General features: G+C 37.1%; 2 protein-coding genes across 3 annotated transcripts in view; one reads left to right on the forward strand and one right to left on the reverse strand.

The window, feature by feature from the left end:
- Positions 1-12,797, forward strand: part of BRAF (B-Raf proto-oncogene, serine/threonine kinase) — an 83,611-nt gene that overhangs the window by 40,592 nt on the left and 30,222 nt on the right. For both annotated transcript variants that reach the window (XM_032746323.3, XM_012569232.5), the window contains exons 4-7: positions 861-964; positions 1,670-1,772; positions 3,044-3,192; positions 4,239-4,358. In XM_032746323.3, the coding sequence (XP_032602214.1) occupies positions 861-964; positions 1,670-1,772; positions 3,044-3,192; positions 4,239-4,358 (476 nt within the window). The remainder of the gene's footprint in view (positions 1-860; positions 965-1,669; positions 1,773-3,043; positions 3,193-4,238; positions 4,359-12,797) is intronic.
- Positions 1-12,797, reverse strand: part of NDUFB2 (NADH:ubiquinone oxidoreductase subunit B2) — a 50,009-nt gene that overhangs the window by 5,287 nt on the left and 31,925 nt on the right. The gene's annotated exons all lie outside the window — the stretch shown is intronic.

The following is a 12,797-nucleotide window of genomic DNA, read 5'->3' on the forward strand; positions in this document are numbered from 1 at the left end:
ACAGTGCATAATATTCAATACTTGAACTACCCTTAATCACCAGGTCATGTATTTTTCTTTTTTATGGCTTGACACTATATACTGTTAAATCACAGGTATACCTAGAGATGATCTACTTACTTGTATAAAATATGCCTACAATTAGAATAGAAGTGAGGAAAATGCCTTTACATAGTATGCAGTTCTTGATTTGGCTAGTTTTAATGTACTTCTCCATTCTTCCCATCCTGTTAGTTACCTAAACTTTTCAAGCCAGGAAACAGAAGACAGCAATATATTTTCACATAAGATGTATCTGTAGAGTTACAAATATAGGTTAAAGTGAGAGGTGATGGTCTGCCTGACTCAGATGTCTGTTTTGTTTCACTTGTTTGCATGCTTATCTTCTGTTTTAGAAATATAAAATAAAATATTTACATTTTATCGCAATTTTTTTTTTGAGTGCTGTCCAAGTTAGTTCCTTCACTTAATTTCACTTGGCATGTTTCCCCACTTATGTTCAGGCCAGCCTGTAAAATTAAAGCTGTGTGTAGTTATTGGCTCTCTGTGTGCTGTGTTTCCAATTTCTTCCAGTTAAGAAAGTTGAAAATTCACTTTTGGAGTTGAGTGAAGATTCTGTTCCAAATGCTAGTAGATGTGTAGAGCTTGTTGATTCTTCTAGCTGAGCCTTTTTCCTCATATACTATTCAGCAATAAAATTTTTCTTGGTACAAAAAGGGTTTTGGAAAACTTTGACCTACAATTCTGTAAAGCATCCTGAAGAGTGGGTTTTTAGTATTTGAGGGTCAAAATATTTGTTTCAGTTTTAGGGGATAAATTGGAAATTGTTATAACTAATTTCTTTTGTATTTGGCCTCTAGGTTCCAGCAAGATGTGGAGTGACAGTCCGAGACAGCCTAAAAAAAGCGCTGATGATGAGAGGTCTTATTCCAGAATGTTGTGCTGTTTACAGAATACAAGATAGGTATGGTTTGTGTGGGATGCTTTTTTGCTCTTAGAATCAATTATTGGAGCTACCCAGGATGGCCAGTTCTATTCAGAAGTTGTTTACCAAGTTCAGAATCTTATGGTACTTTGCACTAAACAATTTGCACATTGCAGACAGGTTGAAAAGAATGGCTAACTCCTAGGAAAAGGCTCAGGCATAATATTGAGTAATATGAGATTATGGCAAAACACTCATAAATCAAACTCATGCTAACCAAACAAGTAATAAATAGGTTGTGTTAACTTCTTGGTTATATTTCATTTGGCTATAATGCAGTCTTAACTAGAGACAGAGTTCTCTTGGGAGGAAAAAAAGAGTTTTCAGTCCTGAAAATTTGTATATTATCTTCATGTACACAATTAGCCATCTCTGTGGAACTCTTACACTACAGTTACCTTCACAAGCACTTTATTTGATCAAAAAGCCATCTGCCACATAGGAAACAAGGAATTGGCCACTACTGGAGCTAGTTGAAAAAGTGCATTTCCTTTCTGCAGTCTGGCCAGGGAAGGTGTGATTTTTTTGCTATGTACTGAGCCTAAGGTCTTGTTCTAAAGTTTCCTGCAATTAGGCTGGGTAGTAACCCCCACAGTGTAACTTTTTAGCTGATCTTACAACTTTGGCAAGAAGTATGCAAGGGCTTGTGTGCTGATGCTAATGAGAGGCTTATTTGCACTTCAGAGAGAAGAAGCCAATTGGCTGGGATACAGACATTTCCTGGCTCACGGGAGAGGAGCTACATGTGGAAGTTTTGGAGAACGTGCCACTCACGACACACAATTTCGTATGTACTGGGTTTTGTGAGATGCTGCATGGGGTTGCATCAATATAGTCATGCTTTCAAATTCAAATTACCAACTTGAAATATTTTGCATCTGTGGGATGTGGTGGGAGTTGCAAAAGAAGTTTTTAATCACAGTAGCTTAAGTGAATTAGATAGAATTGTATTGGAAATAAGTGATGCTAGAATACTTGATTGCCCTTAAAACTTTCACGTTTTGTTGGAATACACCCTCTAAAATCTATAAATGTAAGGGTTTATATCAGTACTGCATTGCAGAGCTGTAATAATCTACTATTTTTGTATTGCTGTATCTATAAAATGTATTCTGGGCCTCCCTGCTGGCTCTGCAGCAGCAATTAACTAATGAACTAACTATTCCCAGAGCAGTGCTGACATCATCAGTGATGCAGTGCACAAATATGTTTTGACCTGATAAGGCACCAAGTAAATGGAAGCTGCTAAACAGAATCTGTCTAAATGTTTCCAGCTACATACGAAATCCTGGGAATAGTGTTTGTCACATTGGAAAGAAGGACCTTCTATTTCAGTTTAAAACATAGCAAATTCTATCTGCAAGCTGTTTCAACCTATTTAGCTCAAGCAGGCTGTTTGGGTTATGGATAGTTTTTATATGTCATTGAAATTCTGATTATTACATGTAATAATAGAACTAAGAATGTGTTTTTATACTAGGTATTGCTAAATTTGAAAATTAACTAAATCATTCCCCCCTTATAATCTGGGGAGATATCATGATCACCCTTCTGTGATTCTGAATGTTTCTGAGTTTCAGTAGTCAAAATTGCAACTATATGTGTGACCATGCATTGAAACCCTATATATATATGTATGTATGCCTGTGTATTTCTAGTCCTGTGAGTATGAGATAGAAATGTTCTTTGGCTTCTGGAAAAGTTAGAAAATGAAATAATATTTCAGTAGCTTTTGGTTTTATAGGTTGTATCCAAATAAATTCTCAATGTTTGTGTCTAGCATGATAATAGTGAAGTTTTGCTTCAGGTTCTTTGCTCTTATTCTTACCGCTAGGGAAGTGAAGCATTAGTTCCAAGAAACAGTTGAAAGAATGTTGTAATGCATGAAAACTGTTTCAAAAAGGAGCTGATCGTTCATGTAAATCTGTTTGATATGTAAAATTGTAGCTCCACTATCACAAAAGAGACTTTTAAGTACACTTGAGGGAGGTAAAAGCAAATAGCCTATCTGGTTTACAGAAGGAGTGTAGGTAATTGTGACTATGTTTGACAATGTAGGTACGAAAAACGTTCTTCACGTTAGCGTTCTGCGATTTCTGTCGGAAGCTGCTTTTCCAGGGGTTCCGCTGCCAGACCTGTGGCTACAAATTTCACCAGCGCTGTAGTACAGAAGTGCCACTGATGTGCGTTAATTATGACCAACTTGAGTAAGTAATCACAATTGATTTTCAAGTTGAGCCTTTTAACAAGTGTACAGCTGTCAGTGATTCCTTGTGTTAAATCTGTAATTCAGGAAGTCAGAGGAGGTGTCTGAAAAAAAAAAAATAGGGGTTCAACTGTTCTTGTGAGACTGCTTAATTCATACTCTTACTGTGCTAGCTCAGACTATCAGTTCATATTTCTTTGCTGGTCTAGGAAGTGCTTTTTTTGAAGCATGAATAGGGTTGCTGAGCACTTGACTGTATCAGACAGACTACTCATTGTTCACCATTGTTATTAATCAAAACTAGTTCTGTATTGTGCGATGGCTAGGGCAGTGTTTAAAATTTAGCTGTGGGTTTATTCTCTTCAACCTGAAAAAATGTTAAGAGACACTAGTTGATTATAGTGAAATTGCAGTTGGTTTTACAATAATTGAAAATAAATCCGGTAGCAAGATTAATGCTTAGGTAAGAAACATAAAAGAGAATGACCCAAACAGTCCAGTGTTCTTGGATTGAGTTACTGAACTATTTGTGTCAGTCTTTGATGTAGATTTAGGATCTGGTGTAAACTGGGTCTGTTCTATTTAATTAGTTTCAGCAGAGGCTATTAAGTCTTTTAAATAGATTATTGTATAAGGAGTAATTTAAAATGCTATTTTTCTCATGAAGAATGAATTTAATTTCAGTTTATTTTAGTATTTGTAACTTTCCATTGGCATCTCTGGTGTTTGTGCTCAGGGTATAAGTTTATGTGCTGATAGATATTGCATTCTTGAAGAACCAGGTGTTTACAATTCCATGTAAAAGATCAAAAAATGAATTTACACAGAGTTTATATTTAAGGCATGATCTTTTGATCCTCTGTGAAGTAAATAATACTTTTAACATATCTTGCAGATTTAATGTGTGTGATCTTTGTTTTTAAATTTAGAATTTAATCAATGGGATTTTGGGGTTTGGGGTCTTTTTTGTAGATTTTGAGTATTATATTGTGAAACTTCTGGGTTTTGCACAAGTTAGGTTGTTTTTGTTTTGTTCTTGCCTCACAGTTTGCTGTTTGTCTCCAAGTTCTTTGAACATCACCCCATACCACCAGAGGAGGCCTCCTTAGGAGAGACCACCCCAGCATCTGGATCATACCCCTCAGTGCCCCCCTCAGATTCTGTTGGGTATGAACTTATTCCTGCTGTTTAATAACATAACTTTTCAGTACTGTGCTAAGAAACACTCAAAGTACTGCTTTGCAGCTCTGCATTTTTGTAATCTGGCTTCTCAGGCAAATATATCCACCTATGCTTAACTTACAAGAAGTGAATGTTTTCATTCACACAAATTCTCTAAATTAGTAATGAACTTAGGTTAAATGTGTGTGTAACTGTCTGTAGAGTTGGGGTATTACCTGTTAAACTGATTTCTTCTACATAATAGCTTAGACCTGGTCTAAACTGGAAAGATTTTATACTTAAAATTGATATAAACCAAAATTATATCCTCACAAATTCTTTTAGTTTTCATTAAACTATAATTTATATGCTTTCAAGTGAGATGTGTCAGTTTGAGAATAAACCACATTACTACAAGGCTGATGAGAGCAGGTGCCAGTTCCAGGTTCATAATACTGTTTTAGCAGCTTTTCCACATACACTGCTTTAGTATCCTCCAGACCAACTGTCTTCCTGTTCTTGTTGGGGTATGCCAGTAGCATCTGTTGCTGCAGCTCCAGGTTTTATAAAAGTAGACCTCTAAAACTCGCCATTTTCAACAAACATTCTGGACCCTTTCTGCATTAAGAGACCATATTTAAATTATGTTCCCAGTAGCAAAGAGATCAATTACACCATCCACCATTAGGTAGTTGAACAAATGTCCAGGGAAGAGTAATTCAGGGATCTATGTCACACTCAAGAAATCTGGTGCATATTTATTAAGAATACCAAATACAGAAACCTTCAGAAAACCATTCCCTGGACATGTGTGCTGTGTGGAGTTGAGCTGAATGTGGCAGAGAGGCTGTCTTGGATTAGGGAAAATTGTGCCTCAACTAAAGCAGAAACACACTGGAAGCTATGCAGGCACCTCTGGACTCTTAACTAGAAGATAAATTCTCTGGACAGCCAAGGCTGTTTTATGGAAGACCAAATAAAATGCCTCCCAGGAAAACAGACTGACAGTCCTGCAGAGGGAACCTCACTTGGTAAGTACAAAGATTTTGTTCTTACTTGTTCTATTTCATGCAGGTTCAAGTGAATTCAAAAGTACTTCTTCCAAGATAGTGAATGTTTCCTTTAGATCCCATGGATATTAGTAGAGCACCTTGTGGGCAAGGCTGCTTGTCAAGTATTTGTCATGCTACAGCCAAAATTGTAACTGATCTAGAGCATTAATTCATGAAGAAACTTATTCATACCAATTGTGTTAAACTCTAGTGTATGTCAAAAACACTATATAGCCCTAATCTTAATATTCTAAATTGTCCTGCCTTTCAATTGCCTTTGCCTCACTTTGGTCCATTCTCACCAGCTACTTCAGGCAGTCTTTGTTTTGTGAAGTGAAAACAGAAAGAAAGAACTTGAGACCAAAGCTGGCTAATGCCTTGAGATCTTAAACTTCACATATATAAAAATGTTAACATTTAAATACACTTGCTAATTGCTGTTTAGGAGCTTTTCTCAAGGGTTGCATCTATAAATGTTTGCAATTGCAGAGGATATAAAAGGTTTCTAGCTTTCTCCATTTTGCTTTTTTACTTTGTTGTGCACTTTATTGATAAAAAAAAAAGGCAGACATCATGCCTGCAAAATTCTTTTCATTTTGAAAATGGTTTATGATTATCAGCTGGTGTTCATCTGTAATATGCATGTTAATCATACAGTGTTCCCCTAGCATCTGTGTATGTAGTATTTCCTTTCCAGAAGTAGCTCCAATTTTACTGGATGAGCATACAGCACTGTCCATACCTTTTTCTAATTATCTTTCATGTTTTTCTTTAATCATACATCTCTGCTTTTTACGAACATAGTTGTGGAAATATTAATCTAGCTGAATTTAAAAAGCTAGCCTTTTCTATAAAAACATGTACTCACCTGTGTTTTTATTAAAGAGGACTGTTACAATATGGGACAGCAGCTCAACTGGAATTAAAAAATAGGTTGACATTTGAGCTTATCTTGTCTGGGAGGAGAATATGGGATTGAAATTTGAGAGCTGAACAGTGGGATGGAAAAATATGAGGAACTAGTGCTTTAATAACACTCCCTACATTAGTAATTGTTCCTTTGATTCTCTGTTCTAGCATCTTGCATGGAACAGCTCACGGAGGAAGGGATATTACTGATTGTTTGGTAAACCTGAGGAAAGAGAAGGCAAACATCCTTCTTCATCTCTAGCCTTGTGAAGGGATCCCAGTGGCAGGCAAAGTGCCCAGAAGAAGGAAGTTGGTGCTGCAAGACAAGTTCAAGAGCGAAAGTGTGCAATGGGAGCAAATGGAAAACTTTGAAAGAGAAAGGGACATAGAGGAAAAGACCATTGGACATGATGCAAAAGCTGCTAAACATGCTGGAGAACTGTTTCACTTCTGTTGTGTGTAACATCCTAAAGTAATCCAGGCCTGTAGCCTTTCATTCTTCCAGCTGTGAGCCACAGGCAGTCCCTTCAGGTTTTCCACGCCAAGATGTGGGAGCACATATGATTCTGTTTCACATTTCTGAACCCTTTATAAAATGTGTCCGGCCTCCATGTTAGTTTTTGTGTCCCATTTTAGTTCTTGACATTTGCAATATTCTATTGTGCCAAAACAACAATTTTAGTTATGATTTGCAGTTAACTGGAAAGAAAAGCATAGGTCTCCCTGCTAAGGGCCATTTGTAATAAAATTGAAGTAAGGAAACTGTCTATCAAGACATTGTATTTGTTTCGTTCATTGCACTGTCATGAAGTTTCTCCTCCGTCTGAGATATACAAGCACAGAATTTCTGTGAACCCAGTTCCCTCAGTCTCAGATACATGAAAAAGAGAAATAGGCAAGTTGGCAACATCTTGGCTCTTTGAAAAACAACATTTCCCAATATGCTTCGTCTTCTAAGTTGGAGGAAGAAAAGGGGAATGTCTGGTGCACTGTTCTTGGAAGCTTGCCAGTCCTTGCCTTTGAGCAGGCTCCAGCTTGTGATTAAACACCTCTGCTTTCCTTTCTGTCTTCCAAATGTTCACTGATCATTCTGCTTCAGCCCAAGATACTTGAATGTCTAGAAAAGCTTCTGAAAAGCCACAGAAGCCAAGATACAGTCTTAAAATACTACATTTTATGCTACAATGCCATTTAAACCCTGTGATGTGTGAGTGAGCAAAAGCTTTGTGTTTTAATGCATAAAACAGTGAACTTTTCGCCTAAAAGTTCTGGCACTAAGCCTTTTCCAGGTTTCTCCATGAAAATATTCCCAGTATTCCTACAATATACAAGTTGAGTTGATATGCAATCTTCCTTTGCAGAAAAGGTTTGGGATCAGAATCTTTAAATCAGAATCAGAAAACTTTCAGTCCATACAGCAGGTGAGGGAAACCTTTTGCTGTCCAAAACTTTATTTGCAAAAACCTGCTGGTGAACTGGACCTGGTCTGGAGGTCTTAACAGTGACAGTGTGGTTGTCTTGATAACCTCTGGTATGTGAAGCTGTCAGGAATTTTAGGCTCATCAGCTTTGATCTGGGCTGAAAGGCCATTATAAATGAGTACACACCATTGTGGTACTCTTGGCAGTTGTTTTTCACCTGCACTAATTTGTGTAAGGTAATGACTTACAGATCTGTCCCATGATGCTTCTAGGCTGACTTCTGAGAATGCTGCAAGAAAGATATTTAGCTTGTAGTTACAAACTGGTATTGCTCTTTGTACAAATTGGCATTTAATTTGGGATTCTTGAGTATTTCCAAGCTGCAGGGATGAGGGAAGAAATAAAAAAGTTAGATTTTCTGGCAATGATTAAATAATTAAATAGTCAAATCAGAACCTGTTTGGCCTCCACAATTTAAATTTACCTGCTTGCTACTATCACTGAAATACCATTGTGTCCCAGATCCTTAGCAGTCCTTAGAAACTGCTTGGAACTGGAAGGGCAATGTGTTCTTTATTAAGAACAGTAACAACAACCAAATCCTGGTGTTAACACTCTGATATAAACAAAAACAATCCAAAATAAGCCTTGATGCACATTTTAGCTTGCAGTAGGTTTGGATATGAGTGTGCAGCCTTACAGGTAAATAGTGCGTGCAGCACTGAGCCCAGTGGCTAAACTGAGATGGACTTGTTCAGGGTGTGAGGAGGAGGAAGAATCTCAGTCCTGGAGAGATTCTGTCATTTTAAAAAGGAACAGGTGCACACCTTATAATTGAAGCTAGGTGAATGTGAATTTTCAGTTCAAGCGTTTGCTCAAGTACAGCAAAACTGAAATACAGTCAACAAAAACTTGAAGCCCAAATACACCTATCATAAGAAAAATTTCAAGAAAAATCTTTCCTGCGTAGACCAGTTCTTAAACACTTATGAGGCATCAATTGGTGAGTAAAGGACATTGAGGAAAATCTATATTAAAATTTTCTTTTGCATTTGTAAAGTCAACATAGTCATATCATTGCAAGTTCTAAAATCCAATAGACATACTGTATATGATTTTATAAAATAGTTTGTTTATATATAGCATAACATGGGCAGACTCGTTTCTGAGTTACTTTACCCTTTCTTGTGGACCCAGTTTCATGGGATAGTTAATCTGTGGACACATGACCACTTGCTATGCTTGGTAAAGGGTATAAGTTATTCTTATCAGTTATTCTTGTTTACTGATAAAACATCTTTCTGTTTTGTCTGATTAAAAGGGAGGGGAAAATGTACTAATCCCAAACATGTGGTCCAAGGTAAAATCATGTTCTGTCATACTGACAGGAAAGGTTATAACATACTAGATTGAGATTTGGCAACATCAGCTTGTTGCCTTAGAAGCCGAGAATAATTTGTTAAAAGAGTGCCCACCTCTCAGAGGCTGGGAGAAAGTTATTTATCTGCTTCCTTGTAGAAAGTCTCCTTTAGCAAGGTGGCTGTAAACTGTTCACAAAGGTCACAGGAGCAACAGAAACTCAGATCCTGATATTCAAACTGCATGTTCCTTTAAGCCTCAGCCTGTTATTTTTTGGGGAGTGAGGATTGGTTTTTTGCTTTAAGTTTCTTAGGTGTGTTTGGGGTTTTTGGGGGACTTTTTGTTTGGTTGGTTTTTGGGACTTTTTTGTTTGTCTTGTAGTGTGTTTTGTCAGCACTATGCTTCCATAACCTAAGAACTAAGAACAATTTTGGAACTGGCCTGGAATAGACCATGTCACCCTTTTCCAAATGATGATATCTGGCCCTTTTAGCTCCAGTGTCACATCACCTCCTCTTGAGTAATTTCAGTGTAGGAATACTGTAGGAACAGCCTTTTGGTAGATCAGAGGATCACTGCATTCTTCGTGGTGACATGATTTTGATAGAACAAGATCTTGATGCTGATCAAGATCTAGCGTTTGCCACACAGAGACAGAAGCTGGTGGTAATATTTTTCTGAGCTTGTGATCTCAGTAGTCTAGCAAGCAAACCCCTTGTCTCTTTTACTTTACTAGTTATCTTTTTCGAGAAAAAATTCCATTTATCAGAAATAACCTACATTTTTCAAAGTGTCTCAAGGACACCCATTAATAACTGCTTATGAGGTTCCCATCTCTGGATTCTTTGTTGTCTAAAGCCCAGAGATAATTCTTTATCAGCCTGCAATTATTTTCTAAAGATCTGGACTTCCCCCAATAAGAATTTAATGAGAAGAAAAAGCTGTTCAAGTTGTTTTCAAACATGGTATGGTGTAGCATGCTGTGTTAGCAACGTGATGGACACGATGACCTGTGACCAGAAATACAGAAGTAGCAGATGACCATTTATGACTCAAAGGAGGATGTAATTAAAACAATATTGCCTCAATCTGGTTTTCTGTCCCTTGGCTTACTCATGATCACAGAATATCTGATTGCTTCTGTTTTTGTCATGTGGCAGAGCTCAGATGGTGTGTCACAGTCAGTCCTGGTGCAATGTTCTGATGGGTTTTGTGATATACATCCCTTAATTTCCTTATTACCTGAGAATCCCAGGAAGTTTAAGCAGGAGTTAGCTATCTCAGCAATGACAGTACTGGCCTGGTTTAGACACTTGTTAGAGTTTTCTTCTGATACTTTTTTTGTGCAGCATTTGACACGCTTGCCTTAACATGAGAATGGAGTGCCTGTAAATGTCAGTCAAATCCTGCACTGGGATGTGTGCAGTGTCCCATCTCCTGCTTTTTGTTCTACTCACATGATTTACTTACAAACACATTCAGGAGTTCAAAACTTCCTCATCTGCAATATTTTACCTGAAGGTACTTGCACAGCAGTGAATGAAAACTTCAGCTTATGTGTATGTACAACAACTGCATTAAGAAAAAATAATTCTGAAATAATAAATTCTGAAATGCTGGGGTTTTCGAGGCCCTTTGTCAGAGATTTGACTATTGGTAGTTTTAGTTCATTGCTTGCCAGTATCTTCCCAATATCTATACTGTCATGTGACAGTAGGTAACTGCTTTTTGCAGGGTTAAACCCCCTGCCTCTTCTATCCTGCCCCACTTCCATAACATATTCAGGTATTTCTTTGGAAGACTTACTGGACTGTTATTTGAATTAATTCACAAGCACTGTTTTACCATTTTCAATTGTGAGATGGCAAGACATCTATCACTGGCTGGGGGGCTATGTACAAATCACGAGCGGGATGAGACTGCTGAGGTATGCATCTCGAGCTGTTTATTTTTTAGCATTAGTCTCATTACATGGTTATGACAATGGGAAGACGCCAGCAGTTCACATCCTAGGCAGCAGACTAAGAACTTAGTGTTACAACTTAGTTTAAAAGCTTTTTGACCAATCACACAAAGCAAAAGCATATTGACAATTAGTTCTGTCTAACCACTATAAGCACACGTACCTTTGGTTAAAACAGTGCTTGCTTATTTCAAATACAATACCTGCTTGTAAGCCTTAACATACAATGCACAGAGCTCCATTTCTAAGCTTAAAACTTCCTAATATCTCAGCAGATATACTTTTCTGCAACTTAGGTAGTTATTCTACCCAAGTGTTAATACACAGATCATTGTTCTATTTGTCCTTTCTTTTTAGTTCTTGTATCATTTTTCTGCTAACAAATCTTATAGCTACTGCTTAGCTCTAATCGCCATCCTGCTGTCTCTGAGGCCTGCCTTTTGCAATGTGCCCAAAACCCTATGATTTTAAGGAATACCACAGATGTCCTGTTGAAAATGTTAGTTTCCCCAAAAGTTTTTGAAGAGGCCAAGGAGCACTGCTTACAGGAGGTGGCATCAGGACATATTGCTGCTATATGCTGCTGTCTATTTTGTTTCTGAAGCCTCTCCCTGTGGGCATTGCCTTTGTTGGCTTGATAATTAATCCATGAGTCATGGAATGGCTGGAGGACTCCCCTCCTCTTTTAGAACTTAGAAAAAGAAACCAACTCTTAAAAACCTTGTTGTCAGATACCGTGTATATTTTGCCATAAAGTTTTCTTTGAAAAAGCTGGCAGGAGCTTTCATTAGCCTTTTGCCTTACATCCATTAGATTGAATCATTAGGCTTAACAGTGACTGACTTTGACTAGGGTAAGAGATAATTGCCAGTTCATTGCACTTCAACAAAATTAATGGATAACCAAAGAAGTTACTTTCTGCCTTTTTACAAACAAAAAATTCAAGTGTTCAGTTGTTTTATCTTTTGAATATTCAATTCATTATACCATAATTAAAGGCTTTATCTACATTTATGACTGGCAGTTTTTGCATTTCTTCAGGAAGCTTGTTTGTGTGTTCTGAACACTTAACTTTTCAGTCAAACCTATTGCTTTGTAGCACTGTAAATAACATTTGAAATGTTGTGCTATTCAAAATTGTTTCTTAAAGGTTGAGGTTAAAGGGTGATATGTTTATTTTTTGTATCAATGATACATTGGCCATGTTATTTTTTAGTATCAGTAATACATAATTATTAATCAATTGGGTTGAATGACCAGAAGTATTTTTTACTCTCTTTGCTGAAAACTAATCCCATTCATACATTTTATTTTATGACATTTTCTGACTGTAACATTAATATGAGATGTTAAGCATTTTGAATTCTCAATTGGTTACCGTTAAAATGAGTGTATTGCATTTACTCAGAGGTGAGGAAACTGCAGAGTATCTTGCTATCAACAATGCATGTTGGTCAGCATGAGTTTTTCAGGTCAGGATTTATTATTAGTAGTTTGACATGGTATGGTAGAGTTTTCTTTGTTTTAACTCAGAAGGCTTCACAGCCATGTGATCAGGCAGATGATACAACAGAGAGTTGTTGCAATTGATCATAGGGGAGTAGAGATGGTAAATTATGAATTGTTTTAATTCAGGGCTTTAGATCAGGTTTTTTGTTATGTATTATTATAGTTGAAAAGGACTTACCACACCCACTATGCAGTGTTTGAAGCCATTTATAGACCTAAATCCTCTTTTTCC

The sequence above is a fragment of the Taeniopygia guttata genome, chromosome 1A (genome assembly GCF_048771995.1).
Source record: "Taeniopygia guttata chromosome 1A, bTaeGut7.mat, whole genome shotgun sequence".
Classification (NCBI taxonomy): domain Eukaryota; kingdom Metazoa; phylum Chordata; class Aves; order Passeriformes; family Estrildidae; genus Taeniopygia; species Taeniopygia guttata.